General features: G+C 23.1%; 4 protein-coding genes across 4 annotated transcripts; all 4 read right to left on the bottom strand.

Annotated features, from left to right (window-relative positions):
* Positions 1 to 2,452: 2,452 nt before the first annotated feature.
* LOC105143562 (E3 SUMO-protein ligase RanBP2) lies at positions 2,453 to 6,043 on the bottom strand. Its single transcript, XM_011051957.2, has 5 exons — positions 5,842 to 6,043; positions 5,415 to 5,608; positions 5,079 to 5,291; positions 4,602 to 4,878; positions 2,453 to 3,102 (listed from the first exon to the last, which is right to left on the bottom strand). The coding sequence occupies exons 1-5, from the start codon at positions 6,031 to 6,033 to the stop codon at positions 2,989 to 2,991; spliced, it is 990 nt and encodes a 329-aa protein (XP_011050259.2). The 5' UTR covers positions 6,034 to 6,043; the 3' UTR covers positions 2,453 to 2,988.
* Positions 6,044 to 6,774: 731 nt separating this feature from the next.
* On the bottom strand, positions 6,775 to 12,212 carry LOC105143668 (uncharacterized). The gene is made up of 7 exons (XM_087402895.1): positions 9,375 to 12,212; positions 8,727 to 8,992; positions 7,722 to 7,874; positions 7,404 to 7,656; positions 7,169 to 7,237; positions 6,967 to 7,056; positions 6,775 to 6,890 (listed from the first exon to the last, which is right to left on the bottom strand). The coding sequence occupies exons 1-7, from the start codon at positions 9,639 to 9,641 to the stop codon at positions 6,816 to 6,818; spliced, it is 1,173 nt and encodes a 390-aa protein (XP_087259021.1). The 5' UTR covers positions 9,642 to 12,212; the 3' UTR covers positions 6,775 to 6,815.
* A 1,954-nt stretch (positions 12,213 to 14,166) lies between these two features.
* On the bottom strand, positions 14,167 to 16,361 carry LOC147910615 (uncharacterized). The gene is given in 7 exon segments (XM_087403722.1): positions 14,167 to 14,289; positions 14,401 to 14,469; positions 14,598 to 14,850; positions 14,932 to 15,093; positions 15,282 to 15,430; positions 15,433 to 15,555; positions 16,044 to 16,361. Coding segments are annotated over 7 exon segments (1,197 nt in total).
* Positions 16,362 to 17,354: 993 nt separating this feature from the next.
* On the bottom strand, positions 17,355 to 19,489 carry LOC147910614 (uncharacterized). The gene is given in 7 exon segments (XM_087402734.1): positions 17,355 to 17,410; positions 17,500 to 17,589; positions 17,703 to 17,771; positions 17,975 to 18,218; positions 18,334 to 18,495; positions 18,695 to 18,966; positions 19,221 to 19,489. Coding segments are annotated over 7 exon segments (1,158 nt in total). The 5' UTR covers positions 19,488 to 19,489; the 3' UTR covers positions 17,355 to 17,356.
* Between the last annotated feature and the right edge of the window lie 372 nt (positions 19,490 to 19,861).

The following is a 19,861-nucleotide window of genomic DNA, read 5'->3' as shown; positions in this document are numbered from 1 at the left end:
CATCAATTATTGTTTTAATGTAATAATAATTGTCATTATGATCGGAAAGTTGTGATTAATTATCAAAGTAACTATACTGTAATATCACAAAGATCACAGTCACAATTTCCGTAATACAAATCGCAAATTTAATAACGGCCATGTATTAAAGTGAATGTCAACGTAATAATAAATAGTGTTATCACTGCGATGTTATAATAATTACTATTGTAGCAACTATAACATAATAAACAAAGAGAAATTATTTATTGTTGAAAAAGTTAATGATAATAATTTATTTCGTAATGCGATATGATTATGTATACATATTGTATATGTCACTGTTAAATTTGAATACGATTGTTTCTCAGTATTAAATTAAATCATTATAATAATTTAATGTTTAAAAAAAAAGTAAATATGAATAAATTATAATAAATAAAAACTAATTTGCAAAAGAACACATTCCAGGCCAAGCTTTTAATTTTCTACTTATTAAAAAATTAGAATATACATATATAATATACATATACATATAACAAAATATAATGTTATGTATAACATATGATGTTATTAATAAAAAAAAGTACATTTTTTATGATATTTGCGATAAATAATTAGACTAACACAGATTTGGCCATAAGTATAAAGCATAATTTCAGTTTATTTCTTCTAAAGAGTACTGTAATAAAAGCCAAAAGAGGACTAACAAAATATTAAAATATAACAATAAATATTATTTTTTAATGAAATTATTTTTTGATTTATTCTTTGTTGGATAAAATATTTACGTCAATTTTTGGAGGTGCTTTATTACCAACTTGTATCTAGAAAAAGAATAATTTGAAGTTAAGAAAGAAGAAATTGAGTTTATTTCTTTTATTATTTTTATATTTATACTTATATATAATCCTCAGTAATTTAGAATCAATAATCATAATAATCGTGAGAGGGGAAAAAATAATAGAATAGAAGAAGATAAAAAGAGATAAAAGATGATATTCTATTATCAAAAATAGTTGGATTAATGTTGTGAACCTAAGGTAATGTCATTTTGCATAATGTAGGACATTCAAGGAACCAGAGGGATATTTCAATGAATGTCAGGAATATCTTCAATATATCTTGCAGTTGATACATGTTTGCAGTAAGAAACAATTGATAAATATTTTGGAATTATAAAAGATTAAGTACATTATGTGTATAATGCGAAACATAAAATGAGAAACGTAAAATTCTTGGACGAGTCCACAAGAAAAACTTTGTCTGTTATGTTGATTATGTCAACTTTATCGCAGTTAGTCGTGAAACAAATGAGATGAAGAGAAATTCACATTCTCTAATCTCTTTTGAAATTAGATTAAAAGTATGCCATTTTCTTTCACGTCCTCAGTAAAAATGTGTGTTTCATGTATGAACATATATAAAAATATTAAATAAACATATATAAACATATATTATTATATATGAAATATTCACATATATCCATTATACATTTTTCGTTCTTTAAAAGTTTAGTATGAGAAATTGAATTGTTCATATATAATTATAATATATACATATAACTATATGTGATTAATTTCTCCAAACTTGATTTTTTATAAAAGAAATAATACAAAAATTATTTTTTTAATTATTTTTTATATTTTTTCATTATTATTATTTTCTTCTTACACGAAATATTAATTTTATAAAAAAAGAATGTATAAATATAAACACATATTATATTTAATTATATATGTTTGTATATGTTAATATTTATATCTTATGCATATATTTATACATAAAAACTTTTTACTGGATTTCTTTGAACATTGCTTACAACATTTCGTACGTATAAGAAGATTAGCAATAGTATGTGATTCCATTACCGAGTTAGAAAATATATTCTTTTGTTAAATATTTAAAGTTTTTGAAACAATTTAAATACCTTATCAAATTTCTTATGTCAACTTGAATATAAATTTTGTTAAAGCAAAAATGAAGTTTACTTACTCATTTCTTTTCCAATGTTCCAGTTTATTGATCAATCGAGATTATAATCAAACTGTAACGCGAGTTTCAAAATCGCACACATGACCTGTATTTAAAACGGTACTACGTGTATAGATACTATTTTAATTTATGTCTCAATTTATATTTATTTATTTGTTTTTTGCTTGTTGATTAACTGAACGCGTATTTGTCTCCGCAACTTTATTTATTTTTATATTTTCTATAGAATACCTGACCATGTTATAAAATGGATATTTTAACGTTGCACGCGAGAAACTTGTGTGTATATATATATATATATATATATATATATATATATATATATATATATATAATGAGAGATATTTTATTAAAAACTGGAGAAAAATTCAGAGAAATCTCATCAGCGCATGTTAGGAAGCTTTCATCTATATTAATGTTATTTTTAATATCAAACTTTTTATTCAACTTTATCCATTTAGGATTTTCTATTTATTAATTAATCTAATTATTAATTAATTAATAAGTTAACCAAATATGAATACTAAACACAGGTATTTCTATATTACGAGCGAGGGGTGCATTCATAATGACTATCTATATATAGAATTTTATTGCGTCTGCGAATCGATTTTTTTTTATAAGGCTTGGAATACGTATAAAATGCAATTAAATGATTGATATTCAGTAAATAAATTATGAAATAAACTAAATTCTAGCAAAAGCTATTTAGAAGATATTTTTTTTATTATTATTCAAAAGAATAGATTTTTTAGTAATTGTGTAGCATATTTTATTTGACATCTATTTAAAATGGAATTTATTATTTATTTTTTAATCACGCTCGTAGATTTTTGACAAAAGGACGTTAAAGTTATGGTTATATACACAGGAATGTTACAGTTATTAATGCACAGTTTTTCACAAATATGTATTATTAATTCATTAATTCACATTTATGAAAAAATTATACTTTTACATAATTTTAATATTATGATTTTACGCGAGATTTTATGTGAAGATAATGCAGTTTGTTCATATTTGTAACATGGAAGGTACTTCGTATGCGCGTTTCGTCGACAGGACTCCGCAATTTAACACAATCACCGACTTCATTGGCTTTCCAGTCTTCGTACCAAATCCCTCAATCTGTTTAATCGTAGCAGACATAAATCATGGCAGTTTACCACTCTGCGGTCAAATTTGAATGCGATAATTAAAGTTCTCGTAAAACGATTCATACATATTGAACAATACAATAGAAATAAAATTTTTTATTACCTGCAGAATATGGAACATTTCTCTCTCTCTCTCTCTCTCTCTCTCTCTCTCTCTCTCTCATTTATTCTATTCATTTATTTTTAGAATAATTTTTACTAATGCTTACATGTTGTAATATATGTTAATTTATATTTATATATAAGAATAACAAATAAAAAATCTAATAATATCTAATAATTTAACATTCTCAAATTTTGAATATAAAAATTAATCTATTAAAATTAATTTTTATTTCATATGATGATTATCGTTGATATTAAAAGTTAATAAGTTTAGTAATAAAATATAAAATAGAAATTATAAAATGACAAATTATAAAATGATATATAATGTTGTTCTATTTTACATTAAATATAATACAATAAACTAAAATGTAAATGAATTAATTTTTAGTAGAATATTTATTAGAGAAAAGAAAAATCGAAACTTGTTTTCGTATATAATTTGCAAATTCTTTGTTAGATGGCGACACATATTCTATTGATATTACATAATCAATAAACATAAAGTTCCAAGTTACAATAAAATCTCTCATTTATATGCATCCAGACAATGTGGGCTTGTCAATATAATATCATGTATTATATTATTTAAATAAAAAAAGGATACATAATTGATCATTGAAGCTGGCATTACAGCCGCAATTCACCTTATATATACATATTTTTATATATTTTAGTAAAAAAAAGAAACATTTAATGATTTTGTAAAAATGATTTTGCATAGTTATTTAAGTTTAATCTAAAATTCCGAACTTATAACACACTGTGGAAATAATGTTTTGTATTATACTGTTACATATCATACAATCATGTTACATATCATTCAATCATTTATATTTACATGAAATTTTTGTAAATAATAATGCGAAATATTGAAAAAAGTCGAAATGAAAGTTAACTAAAGAAAAAAAGATATATAAAAATAAAGAAATAACACTTACAGATCTGTACGGATTTCTATCAAGCAAAATACGCTGAAATTCAATTTTTTTTTTATTTAACAGGAAAAACATAATTGATTAAATTAAATTATGAGATTATTGTATAATAATTTTAGAATCGTTTACATACTTTCTAAATTTAATATGCATAATAGATAATCAAATTGATTAAATTTCATTAAAATTGAATACTGAAACGCAACATGAAAATAAATTTTTTGTGATAATATATATTTAATTGTAGTGTAATTTTCTATAGAATACTATTTATTCGTGATACAAAATTTTTTTCATTTATATCGAAAAAATAATGAGAAAATAATTTCTTTTCTGTTAGCAAGTCGTTCTACATAACTAAATAAACAGTGCTAGATGTAATGGCATTACTGTACACGAAATGTTATTCAAATAAAGTTCAAATTACCTTGTAGATGTTGTTCATTCCATTTATTACTCGGCCGAAAACAGTCTTATTTCCGTTTAGAGTTCTCAAACATTTAAATGTGAGATTAAATTTGGAGTCTGTTTTGTCATTATCATTGTCGCAAGTAGATAGGATACCGGGTCCTGTATGACGTAGATTAGAGCTTTCCTTGTCAAATGAGTCACCGTATATGGAAGTACCGCCAGTACCGTTAAACTTCGTAACATCTCCTCCTTGACACCAATAGCCAGAGACAATACGATGAAATGGAGTGTATCTGTGTAAATTATAATTTTTATATGAAATGTTTTTAAAAATTTTAGATTTAATAACATACTTTTAAAAAAATTTTGGATAAATTTATATTTTGAGTCAATCTCAAGCATGACTATTACTTATGTATTTATAATATAATTAATTTTTTTAATGTAATCTATATATATATATATATATATATATAAAACATAATTTATGCACTTGTATGATAATCCATTCACTCCACGACAGAAAGCTGCAAAGTTCTCACATGTACGTGGTGCGATACTGTCATAGAGTTCAAATACTATACGCCCTAATTTCTGATTTTCTTCTTTAACTCCAATATCGAAGAAACATTTCGTTTGACTTTTCTCAGCTAATTGTTTTTGTATATCTAACACAGTAGACAATTTTTTAATTATTGAAATGTATCTGCATAATATAGAAAGATATGTAGAAATTTCAGTACAAAAGTGTAAAAGTAAAAGTGTAAACTAAAGTACTACAAAATTTTATTACAATATATTTATTTTAGAATATTATTAATTAGATAACCTTGCACGGTGCTCTACTGCTTCATGCATTCTTTTCCATTTTTCCTCAAACGCACGGGTGGGGTATTGACTTTCTGCTTGACAGATTTTTTTTAATATAAGTTTATTGTTCTTCATAATTATATTGTTTCTACGCTCTTGATCCTCAAATTTCGATTTATATTTGACATCTGGCGCCCAGCAATTTACAGCTCCCTAGATAAAAATGAAACAAACGATTAATATTGTTACGTTTTATTAATATTGCCTAAAAATAAATGAAATTGAACAATTTTATATAATATTGGAAGTATATGTAATAAATGCATTATTAATTTTTTTCATTAACAAATATACAACATATGTAAGTTAATATTAATTAAAGTAAGATATGACAATACTACATATGTAAGTTTATATTAGTTAAAGTAAGATATGACAATACTAACCCCTAATCGATGAATTATGTTTATCTTCTTCAATAGTTTTATATTTTCTCGATCTATTTGTTTGACGCGTACTGCATCTTGTAGTAAATCATGAATTTTCAAATAAACAAATGTATTGAAATGTGGAGGTTTGTTATCAATTTTCGGTACAATGTGCACATGATGAGGTTTTCTATGCTTTTTATTATTCATAATAGGATTAAATTTAGATAAAATTTAATTTTTATTATATAGTTTTAGAAAAATATTTGTTGTGGAAGTTTATACTGATATTATCATATTTTTACATTAATTTGATTTGTAATATTATTTGGAGTAAATTTATAACCAAAATTCCTGAAAATCTCCATTTACACGACATTATATGAATTGATGCAATGTTCAGATAATTATTATTATGTAACATTCGGATTGAATTTAATGGCGAGTTAATGATGTTCTTTAACAATATGCTTTGAGAGAGATATAAATAAGCATAATAATATTTATTATATAATAAACTTATACTCATAAAAGCTGATTAATGAGCTTATCTGATTATGTGCAATTCATTAATTAAATTATTAATTACATCTGTTTATTTCTTTTGTTAGATTCAACATTCAATTAGAATTAAATTATCTCAGGTAATAATTCATGCAATGTACATGAGACAAATAGAGTTATCTTTTTTTTATTATTGGTATTATTATTTTTTAGTAACAATTAATTATTTTTTATGCATATAATAAAATATATAAAACTGCTTTTATAAAGAAAAAATCCATTGCAATAAGATAATAAAAAATATAAAATAAGACGTAAAAATAAGATGAAAGATTTTATATTTTGCATTTTCTATAAAAGAATATTAATTCTCAGCAAGAATATATAAATATTATCTAAAAATATCAAATGTTATTTAAAAAGGTATTATATACTGAATTTTAAATTAATACTTACTAAAACATTCTTTTATATATATTGCACTTAACTTAATTTTTTCGTGCATGTTTGAATCTATCTATTTGTATTAATATAATTCCAAGTGTCAGAATAGATTCGGAATACTAGAAAAAAGAAATTGAATTGATATTAATGATTAGTATGTAGCTATTTTTAAATAATAAATAATTAATAACACACTTTGTAAAGGAATTTATATCCAAATTGGAAAAGTCTAAGCCCACAAAACTTCAGTGGCGCTTGTGTTATTTGCAATAAAAATTGTAAGATCTGCATTAAAAACATAGAAATTTAATTGTTGCTTTTTAGTTTGTGTTGAAACTTAAATTAAAATTTAATTTAGACATTAACATCTTTTAATACATATTATATTGAAACTTACATTTTCACGTATTTCCACATCGCAAGAGAAATATAATATTTTACATATAATATTACCTGTCGCATTTGCCTAAAATTGGAACTAATGTTATTACAATTTACAAATGTATTTACAATTTAGCATTATAAATATTGCAAAATTTAGCATTATAAATATTGCATTAAAGTTAGCAATTATACAATCACTGAAAGTAAATTAAAATAAATGTTTGAATTTGTATATAGAGAATTGATACCTTTGCACTAACTCTCTCGCACATATAATTGATCAGGACAATTCTAGAGATATACCAAGATAGCCATAATATGATTATAGTGATGATTAAAATTCTTTTATTAGTTACATAATATCTGATAAATATTGCAGTAAAAAGTTCACGGAAAAACTCCGCTATGAAACCGAAATAACATACCATCTTCCAAGTCATTTGTATTTCGAATATTGAGTTTATCTCGCGAGATATTTTCTGTAACTCCAAATGAAGATGTCTGCGTAAATATGATAAATTTTATTAAGCAAAATCATTATAAGCATTAATTACATTTATATTTACATTGTGATCCAAGTCATATGTTTACTGCTTGGAAGTTGGCGTCGTTGTGAATGTAACATAGGACTTTCCCATGCTCGCTTTATTCCACATATATTCTCTGTTGTTAATTTGTGAAGATGTTTGTTTACTTGATCAAATTTCAATCCCAAATATCTAACGTAGAAAAGATTTACGAATGATGCAGAAATATATATATATATATATATATATATATATATATATATATATAAAGTAACCGAATCTTATATGGCCTAGTACTTTATTATGCTTTATTCGCTATTTGTAGACGACACGATGAATTCAACAGATAGCACTAACAAATCGTGCAGACTATCCGTTTAACTCGATTGCATCAGTTTATTGCTCAGTTCATTCTGTGATTGTCAGTAAAGCAAAATGCAAAATGTCGTAGTTGTGATATTTCGTAGGATAAATAATTATCTTTTATAACTATAATTTTAATTCATTTGCTAAACGTGGAAGAATTAGAACAAGTAAATAAGTCAATTGTTTGCAAAATAATACACTTTATATACAAATAAATACGTCAGTATATTAATAAATTTATAATATTATAAAAATAAGTTTGTGGATCACTTTATTTTCTATTCTTATAATATTTTTTTACAAAAAAGAGACAAACATGTACTTAAGTCACATTGAGGACATGTGTATTTAAATACTACTAGATACTACTTTTTTTTTAATCTTTACGGCATGTAAATCTTTGAAAATGTCTTATAATTTAATAATCAGTAAGGTTGTTGCTTTTAAATCTAAAATCAGTTTTCAATTTTAGGCTTAATAAAAAATTTTTTTTAAATCGCAGATTTTAGGTAGATCATATATAATTCGATTATCTTATAAATCATAAAAGTTTCTTAAAAATCTTAATTTTTTTTAAACATTAAATTAATTTATGTGTAGATAGCTAAAATAATTGTATATATAATTGAGATAATTTCTACATTATATAAATTCTACATTATAAAAAGATTTACCAACCCAAGAATGTTTGCAAAAATCAGATCGTCAATGATATTGATATCGGGACAATAGTTTAGCATAAGCGTTGCATAGATAGATGTTAGAGAATCATGCATATCTCGCCATCGTATATAATCGCAATAGTTCAATAACGAAACTATTATAGACCACCCTAAGACAATCCACATTGTTCTTTTATTTAATTTTTGATAATCCGTTGTTGTTCCGAGTTTTCTTAATGTATTATCCACAACATCGAGCTTCTTTAAACAGTTTCTAAATTTCTATGCAGAAAATTGAATTCATAAACGCTATTTAAAAATTTATTGTCTATACGTAAAGATGTAATTACGTTAACATTTAAAAAATGCCCCATTTTTCTTAAATAATTATTGTATTAAATAAAACGAGTTTAAAAATTAAAGAAGCAATAACATTATTGGAAATATTACGAAAAGAAATTTGTTAATAATTTATAAATTATATTTTTATATTCACTAATCTTTTATTATAAAATTTTATAAAATTAAAAATAATATTAAAAAATAATATTGTAAAATTGTACAAATAAATCAAGAATTTAAAATTACTTTATATGAAAGTAATTTACATAATTGAAATAAAAAATTAATTATGTGTATATTTTAATATTTAATATTTTCTTACCTTATTATAATATATTCCAAGAAAAATTGATAACAAAACTGTAAAAATATTCAATGAAACATATATTATGTAATCGGCGGATTCATCGGGTATAAAAGATATCCCTTTATCAATCACGAAAAAACAATAAATCGACCATAGTAGTGGAATGTAGAGAAGACTGAACCAAAGTTTTGGATATCCCGTAGAAATCTCGATAATTCTCAAACCACATAATGAACTGATTAACAAGAGTGGCGATAAAACAGTTCGTATGCTTTCTGTCATGGTAGATTTCAAACTATATTTTTCTTACTGATGGGAACGACAATAGTAGATCTCCATAATTGCTGCACTTATACATATTAAAATAATCGATCTACTAAATTTTACATTGCAAGAAAACAGAGCAACTGTTAAGTTTCTTGCTCGTTTTTATTCAAAATGTTTATGGAATAAAACGAATAATTAATGACACAAAAATCGATTTTGCTAATACATTTATTCTTTTTTTTATTTTAACGACAGTAAAGTTATATGTATTGTATGTAGACATTTAAAAAATAAGAAATGCATATGAGATAAAATGAGATACGACGTATGTTTCAGTAATTGATATCAAAATATAACGCAATAACAAAATAATTTAAATATTTATATCATTCTATTTGATTAGTATATTTTTATGTATATTACATGTGTAATATTTTTTTTATTACTATCTTTATATGAAAGCATATTGAAATGATTATGATCTTTAATTTGATCATAGAAGTGATATTTTTTAAATATATGAAATTATCTTTGTAAGGAAAATTATTACGAATGAATAAATGTAAGAGAAACTGATAAAACACTAACATTAAAAAAAAATAAAATAAAAAATTAGTTCTATAATATGTATATACTTATGAAAAATTAATCTTATTGTTAGAAATAACTGCCAATAATATAATTGCTAAATATTTAAAAATATTTATCGAAAACTTATAAATTACATATCGAATATTACTGTCCATTAGATATTTAAATGTTGTTTGTATATCACAATAGTTATTATTTTCTAAATATTTGTTGCTTATAAATGCTTGTGTATATATTACTAATAAGATCAAAATAGAAGCGAAGGTAAAATAGATAATAATAAAAAAGATAATAATAAATTTATTATTTAGGTATTTAAGAGTTAATTTTTTTAGATACTTTTCAAATAAAAATTAATTGTAAGTATAATAAGTTATGCGACCATTACAACATACTCCATAAAGGAATTTAAAACCAAACTGGAATAGTCCATATATAGTATAGTCTAAGTCCATAGAATCTAAGTGGCGATTGAACTAGCAGTGAAAACTGTAAAATCTATATTAATATATTGTACATATAATATTAATATAATAGATATCATAATAAATCGTAATTTTCATATTTATAGTTTTTTATTTTTATTTAATTTAAATAAAAGTTAATGTTTTAATAGAAAAAAACATTCAACTTGAAAACTTATTACGTTTTCATGAATTTCAGTATCGTAAGTAAGATACAATAATTTATTTATGAAATTTCCTGCTGCATTTACCTAAAATTGGAATTAAAAAAAAAAATTGAATAATATATTGAATATAGTATGAAATTATTGTATGAAGAGTATATTGAATCCATTTTGAATTTGTCAATGACATTGGACTCTTGTATTTAATGGTCTAACATAAATTATTTATCTAACATAAATTTTATCTAACATAAATTTTTAAGTTTAATTAAACATAGTTGAATGCTGTTTGGTAATTAAAAAAAAATAAATTATGGTAATTAAATAAAAGTAAATTATCAATGACAAAAAATTTACAGCTTTTCGATAATAGTCTTCATATTTAATCATAAATCTCATTAACCGTAGTCAACACTAAAAATCTTTTGAGGGCTAAGACTCGAGAGATTGCACCAATGTTACTTTAATTTTAAATGAGACTTAAAGGAGGTTTTCGTGCTACTTATTCTTAGTCAATAGACAATTTATTCGTAATAATTTATACGTAAAACAATTAAAATAATAAAAAGATTACTTAAAATATCTTATGCTATTATACATAATTGATGTTAATTTTATATGTTGCTAAATATTTTCAAAATAACAAAATAAAAATTGTAAGATGTATACGCATTTGATATATCGTTCATTTGATATATATTTTAGCTTTTTTATTGACGAATATGAATGTCTAGGTTTTTTTTATTGACGAATACAAATCTTGTAAACTATACGATCAGTTTAATTGAAACTTTACAAGAACAAATTTAAGTAATTACTTTATAATTACTTTATAATTATAACAATTTTTTAATTGTTGTTTTATACGCAAGTATCTCAATTTAAAAGAGAATAAGTATAGAATAAGGTTATACCTTTAATTTGTAATGTAAAATTCTATAAATTCTATCAATTTAGAATAAAATATCTTCAAAATGGTAAAAGTCAATGAAATTTTTTCTAAATATTATTGATATTATTAATACTTGTATTACATGTATATTACATACTTGTTTTATATTTTATCAAACGCGAGAACTTTCTTAAAACTTTCTTCCTTTTTGTCTCTCTCTATCGACTTCAAAAAAAGAGAGATTTTTAAGCTTCGCTTAAAATCAAAATAAATACGTACAATCTGGCCTGAAAATTCGAAGAGCATATCTCATTTTGATTGCAATAAAACTTCTTTAGCATATTACATATTGTAATTATAATATGATAAAGTGAAAATAGCTGTTTTTTACAACTTTGATTGTGAATTTCTTGTGACTTGATTGAGCAATTTGGAAACAGGATTTATATTCAATATCCACATAAAAATTACAGGAAATACTTGTCTCGTTTCAGTAAAAAAAAAGTCACTTTTTGTTGAACAGTGTATTCAGACAAATATTTTTTATTCTATTTCTTATCTTATTGTAATATATTCGAATAGCAAATGATATTATTGTCGTAAAAATATGTATTCCAATGCAAACATAATATTCAGAATAATGAGTTGTATGAGATCTTGAACATATTACAATAAAGTAGTAAAACACTCATAGTAGCAATAAGTATAAAAATTGTACATTGTTTTTGATCACTTACAGGAAATTTAACTACACACATAACTGATAATTAGTAATGACGACAACATTTCTCGAATGCTCTTTGTCATAACATATGTCTTCGCAATTATGAATTGCACTTTGCAGATAACTTCATAAACTAATGGACCTTTTAAAATTCACTATGTAAATGTATGATGAAATAATCGAATTTTCCATATAACAAGCTATTCTCGAAATAAAACTTGATAAATTTTTGTTTTCACATGAAGCAAATACATTCATAATACAAATATCGATATTGTTTTTAATGATAATGTTAGTTGTTTTTTTTCTAATTTTTGTTCTTTGTTCTTTTACTCTTACTACTATATAGTATTAATGGTTATTATTAATAAATAATTATATTATTAATAATAACACATCTCTACTTATCTTATCATGATATTACTACCTTCTTACCATATCATGATATAACAAACACGATTGTTAATAAGGACGTGTCAGTAAGGTAAACAATTCCAACGAATAGCACATATGGTATTCGATGAAATTTCATTTATTAAAAGAAGATATTAAAGTGTTGATGTCAAAAGATTATAATAAATCGACCAAATGAGCAATATATAAAAAAGACTGAACTCATATTTTAAGTAATTTCTACATAAACTAGTAATTCTTAAACTAAATACATAACTAATTATTATTATGAGTGATGTTAATATTATTTGAATACTTTTAGTCATTGTACGGTTGTATTTCCGTTTAAACAGCAATTTTGACAAGATAATTGTATACATATAGTAGCATATGTAGCAGTAATGATAAAGTTTTTTAATTTTTATTAAGGCAGTTTATGGATATTAAACCAATTCGTAAAAGTTTACGTGACGTATTGAGCGAAATAGAATATGGGGTATTATATCTGTCTGTCTTACATAAAATACATATCTCTTTATAATAAAAATACAAAAAAATTGTTTTGATATATTTTATTTTGTATTTAGACATTTGTAGTGCTATAGCAGGATTTTAAAATATTATTAAACATTATGTGATAGATTTTAGTTACAGTTATAATTATTATATTATTGCTATATAATTATAATATTAGGTGTTGGAATTAATTCGTAGCGTTTTTTAAATGAAAGAATGTTATTTATTTCACATGAGCATTAAAAAATACATTAATGAAAGTACTTCCCATCACTTCCCATCTCTTGTAAAACGCTACGAATTAATTCCAACACCTAATAGATTACACATATATAAATATCATAATTAAATATTAAAGCTTTTTGTTTCAGTAAAAATCATGTTATTTTACATGATTACTTTAGGTTACATAAAAAATTATATATAAGGAATGATTCTATTAAAAATAAAGAATTGTGGAAAGGTATAGAATTCAATTATATAGGAAAATATATCTTTTGTAGACAGATGTTATTGTAATTATCAATTATTAATTTTTTTCCCATAATTTCAACATTGGGATATCAAATCATATCCATAATACATAGAAGATATTGTGTAACATAAATTAGACCATATAAATTGCTTATTATAAAAAATATTTTTTATGAATTCTGTTATGTTTTGTTAAATTAATTACTTATTTACATGCGCTTGTATTACAATAACTAAAACGGTCGCAATAGACATGATAAACTAAAAATAAAGATAACATATATAAGTTTTTATCTTAAATATTTATTATTACTTATTATTTTTAGTATGCAATTAGATAATTAATATAACATACCCTGTAAAGAAATTTGGAGCCAAATTGAAAAAATCCAATTCCATAGAATCTAAGAGGCTTATAAGTCATTTGTAATGAAAATTGTGAAATCTGTATTATTATAATACATTACTATTAATTCATATTTTGTTAGTGTTTGTACTAAATTGGACATTTAATGTTTCTTTTAATAAAATTTAGTTATCTTATTTTAAGACTTACGTTTTCACGAACTTCAACGTCAAAAATAGAATATGATAATTTATTTAATAAATATCCTGTTGCATTAGCCTAAAATTGGAATATGTTGAATAAAATTGAAGTTACTTCTAATTTAGAAATTTAAAGATATTACTAGTACTTTTTATTAAAAATAAATTTTAAATTAACATTTAAAAAGTTGAAGTTAAAATGAATACCTTGATGCTGACTGTTTCGCACACATAATTAATGAGTAGAAATTTGCTAACGTTATGAAAAAGCAAGAATAAATATAGGACTGCACATAGTATATTATTAGATTTTACGTAATTATCAGTAAGTATTGCGGAAAAAATTATACGTAAGTCAATCACTATCCAATTAAAATAACATGCCATTTTAAAAGTCATTTGTGTTCCAAATATTGAGTCCACCTCTCGAGATAGTTTGCGTAACTCTAAATGAAGATATCTGTAGTATACAAGATAAAATTATACAAGATAAAATTGCTGTAATTAATAGAACTTATCTAAATTAATAAAATTGTCTTACAAAATTATCCATATGATGTAGTCATTTCTTGAAGTCTTCAAAAATCTTCGTCGATAGGAATGTATCATGGAATTTTCCCAAGCTGGTTTTATTGCATGTTTATTATTTTTTGTTAAATTCTGAATGAGTTCATTGACTTGATCAAACTTCAATCCTATGTATCTTAATATTATATAAAGAATCATTGAATATAAAATCATTATTTACAATAACAGGTATGGTATCGAAAATTTTAAAAAACTGTGAGGTATTTATGAATGATAATTTAGTTCTATTACACATATAACTGTATTATAAAGTATTATAAACATATTATGATCGTATATATATATATATATAAAGATACTAACCCAAGAATACTTGCATTAGTCAAATCATCGACAACGTTAATGTGAAAAGAGTAGTTTAATAAAAAGATAAAAAGCATAGCTGTTGCAATGTCACAATTGTGTTCAACTTTTAAAAATAATGCTGAGTTACCATTCATTAATATAACTATCCTATGGACCATCCTAAGACAAGCCATAGTGTTTTTGCATATAGTTTGTCATAATTTGTCACTATTCCAAGTTTATGCAGTGTATTGTCGACAATATCGAGGTTTTTGAAGCAGTTTTTAAATTTCTGTCGGGAAGATGCAAGTAGAATAGATGAAATAAATGAATAATATTATTATTTATCTGAAAATTTGACAACATTATTGCAGCTTATATATTTAATAATATCTTTATTAATAATACCTTTATATATTTTTAGTCATTATTGTATAATTAATTTATATCTGTATATACTAAATTAATATAATATTAATACATAATTGCATTAGTGACACATGCAGAAAAAAATTTGATGTAAAAAAATAATATGCACAGAAAAACTTTATGATTTAATGTAATTTAAACAATAAGAATTTTTTAATGTAATTTCTTTTTACTATGACGATATATCAAATAATAATAAATTAAAAAGAATCTACTTAGCGTTTGCAGATTATCTTTATGTCTTCATATATCGTCAAGTTAACAAATTTATAATTATTTTGAGTATTGTAGCTATGTAGATATGCACTTATAATTATTGCTGTGGTAATTGAAAAGATTATATCTACTTACCTCATTATGATATATTCCAAACACGATCGACAACAAAGTTGTAAACAATTCCAGCAAATAGCAAATGTGATATTCGGTACTGGTATAAAATTTGAGATAAGGTATTAATACTGATATTAAAAGAAAGTAATAAATTACCCAAACTATCAGCATATATAAGAAACTAAACCACAATTTTGCGTGAAGTAAAGGTAGATTAGTAAGTCTTAAACTAAAAATGTAACTAATCATCAGGAGTGGCATTAAAATTGTTCGAATACTTCGATTCATTGTGTATACTGTTACTATTTCAAACTGTTCGTTTTTTACTGTCTTCATATATGCAACAGTAAAGTTACGCGATGTTCGTAATTTCTATTAAGGTACTTATGAATATTAGATAATAAATCTACTAATAGTTTATTTAGCACGATTAAAGTAGATGACAGATAAAGTACTTCTTTACATATGAACAAATATGTTTACATAATATAACGAATATAGTTCTCAATATTTTTTTATTTTCTCTTTTTTTAATCGGGGTATTTATATAATGATGCAACGTAAACATATTTTCAAATATAATAGATATATTTTAAAATAGATATATTTTAATCACAATTACAACTATAACAAATAGATTATATACAAATACCATAAATAATGTAATTACAAAACTTGTTTTTTATTATGATAAAAATTATATTGTTTAATTAATTATATAAAAACTGTATACAAAGAATAATTCTCTTTATATAAACAGAATTGCGGAAAAATAAAATCGATATAAAAACATAATAAAAAATATTCATTGTTTACTTTGTATAAAATTATAATATTACAAATTATGCGTTGTATAAATTATGCGTTATATATTTATTACGAACTATATTTTGTGAGCTATTATAATTTAATGAATATATATGTTACTTATTTTACTTATTTTCATTCTCTTGTATTACTGTAACTAAAATTGTTGCAATAGAAAATATATAGAGAATGTGTAGAGAATCAAAAAAATTTTATATAAAAAATAATTCTTTTGATGAAAATCTTGCAAAGACAGAATCGATGCAACAACATGTTAAATATTTATTATTTATCTTTTTATTGCACGTGCATGTATTATCTAATCTGCATGTATTATCTATCAATTACTTTTATTAATTTTCTTTTTCAGTATAGTATAGAGATTATAGTATAGAGATATATAATTACGGAAGATACTGTATAAAGCATTTGATGAACCACATTATATATTATCATTAAATACTACATATTATAGGTTAAATAATTTTTTATGAAATCTGCTATAATCTGATAATAATGTTTACTTATTTGTTTGCTTGTAATATTATAACTAAAACGGTCACAATAGACATGATGATCTAAAAATAAATACAGTATGTAAGTTCTTTTTTAAATATACGTCATGAATTTGATTGTAGTATGCAATTATGTGAAAAGTATAACGTACCCTGTAAAGAAATTTGAAGCCAAACTGAAAAAATCCAATTCCACAAAATTTAAGTGGCGCATAAGCCATTTGTAATAAAAAGTGTGAAATCTATGTATATTAATACAGTTATTATTAATATGTATTTTATGGTTTTTTTTATATTTACTTAAATATTATATAATATTTATTTTAATATTTCAACGAATTTATTTAAAACTTACGATTTCATGAATTTCTACATCATAAGTGGAATATAACAGTCTATTTAATAAATCTGATGTATTACTTGCCTAAAATTATAATTTGTCGAATATAATTAATTGATGAAACTAAAACTAAAATATTTGAAATATAATCTAAAATATAATTAAAATATAAATAAAAAATTAGATTTTATCTGACGGTAGTTATTTTATATATTAGATATTATTAAATTAAGCATTATTTAATTAAAATTTTAAATTGATTTTTAAAAATTAAATATAAAAAATACCTTGGTGGTAACTGTTTCGTACGTATAATTAATGAGTACAAATTTAAAAACGTTGTGGCAAAACCAGAGTAAGCTAACGAAGATATAATTTTAAATATTATGTAACTGTCGATAAAGATTACACAGAATTCTACGTAAATCAACTATTATCCAACCAAAATAGCATATCATTTTAATAGTCATTTGTATTCCAAACACTGAATTCATTTCATGGGATATTTTGCGCAATTCTAAGTGTAGATGTCTGTATGTGCATATATAAATATGAAGTTTTATATATTTCATGTATATACAAATTATAAATATTATTTTTTTATGATTTTATGATTCTGCAATATAATTTATATAAAACGTTTTACATAACGATCCACGTTATGCACTTATTGCTTAATGATTTCGAAAATCTGTGTTGGTGAGAATTTATCATAGAATTTTCCCAAGCTCGTTTTATTTCATGTTTATTATTTTTTATTAAGTTATGAAAATGTTTATGAACTTGATCAAATTTTAATCCTGTGTATCTAAATATAAATAAAATATATCGTTATTTGTAAATAGTAAATACTATATATATATTGTATAGAAATTTTTAAGAATACTTTTAAAGTAATTATAAAATTTTATGTATTATATAATTTAGTTTTATTATTATTCAGAAATAACGCTTAAGGTAAGAACATAATGGTATATGTAAAAATGGTATATGTAAAGTATACCAACTCGAGAATACTTGCAGTAGTCAAATCATCGACAAAATTAATATGAAAGCAATAGTTTCGAATAAAGATATAAAACGTGGTTGTTGCAAAATTATGATTATAGCTATCTTTCGCATATAACGCTGCACTGCAAACTGTTAATATAACCATTATAAACCATTCTAAGATAAGCCATATTGTTTTTTTGTGTAATTTGTCATAGTCTGTCATTATTCCTAATTTAAGCAAAGTGTTGTCGACAATATCAAGCTTTTTCAGACAGTTCTGGAATTTCTATCAGGAAGATAAAATAATTATTTTGCATAACAGTTTTTATTAGTGTGTGTGTGTGTTGTGTGTGTGTGTGTGTGTGAGAGAGAGAGAGAGAGAGAGAGAGAATAATTTTTATAATCTTTCAATTATAAGCCTTATATATTTTCTATCTGTTGTAATTGCATATATTTGAAATTATTAATAATTGTATGTATTATAATTTATAATATTAATTTAATTTTCTTACCACTATATATATTTTAATATCTCCTTACCTTATCGTGATATATACCAAATATGATTGACAATAAAGTCGTGATAATTTCTAATCGATAGCAAATGTGGTGGTCGATACGAGTAAACTTATTAAAAGACGATATTAATGCAGATGTTAAGAGGAAATAGTAAATTGACCAAACTAGTATCATATATAGAACGTTAAACCATAGTTTTGAATAATTAGATGAATTGTCAATTCTCAAACCTAACATGTAACTGATCATTAAAAATGACTTTAAAATGGTTCGAATACCCGTGATCATCGCTCACACGATTTCTATTTCAAACTGTCTTTTTATTGACTAATTGGTTGCATAGATTACATCGAAGAATAAAGAGTGCATCTTTGTAATTTTAATCAGGCACTTATGGATATTAAAGTAAATATTCTAGTACTTATGTATCACTTTTTATCGAAATTAAATTGATGAAGAATATATTTTTTCTTTAAAACAAATACATAATAAACAAATATAATAGAAATATTGTTTGTAATATTTTTATGTGTTTTATATTTATGATATTTTTGTTCATTTAGAATGTTTCAAAATTCACGACTCAAAATATAACAAGAGTTCTCAAAAAAATAAAAAAAATTATTTGTAAATTTTTATTTTAAGCAGTAATATTTGAGATA

The sequence above is a fragment of the Acromyrmex echinatior genome, chromosome 2 (genome assembly GCF_024713525.1).
Source record: "Acromyrmex echinatior isolate Ae372 chromosome 2, ASM2471352v2, whole genome shotgun sequence".
NCBI lineage: Eukaryota > Metazoa > Arthropoda > Insecta > Hymenoptera > Formicidae > Acromyrmex > Acromyrmex echinatior.
The sequence above is the reverse complement of the archived record's forward strand: the minus strand, read 5'-3'. Positions and strand labels throughout refer to the sequence as shown.

Bases quoted from the DNA above. Each gene is read 5' to 3' on its own strand.
- LOC105143562 (XM_011051957.2), bottom strand. From the start codon at position 6,033: ATGAATAATAAAAAGCATAGAAAACCTCATCATGTGCACATTGTACCG. The intron at 5,292-5,414 runs GTTATCTAATTA...TATATTATGCAG, and splicing joins GCAGTAGAGCACCGTGCAAG to ATACATTTCAATAATTAAAA. The intron at 3,103-4,601 runs GTAATTTGAACT...ACGATTAAACAG, and splicing joins GAATGAACAACATCTACAAG to ATTGAGGGATTTGGTACGAA.
- LOC105143668 (XM_087402895.1), bottom strand. From the start codon at position 9,641: ATGACAGAAAGCATACGAACTGTTTTATCGCCACTCTTGTTAATCAGT. The intron at 7,875-8,726 runs GTTGGTAAATCT...TTTCTACGTTAG, and splicing joins ATTTTTGCAAACATTCTTGG to ATATTTGGGATTGAAATTTG. The intron at 7,657-7,721 runs GTAAATATAAAT...ATATTTACGCAG, and splicing joins CATATGACTTGGATCACAAT to ACATCTTCATTTGGAGTTAC.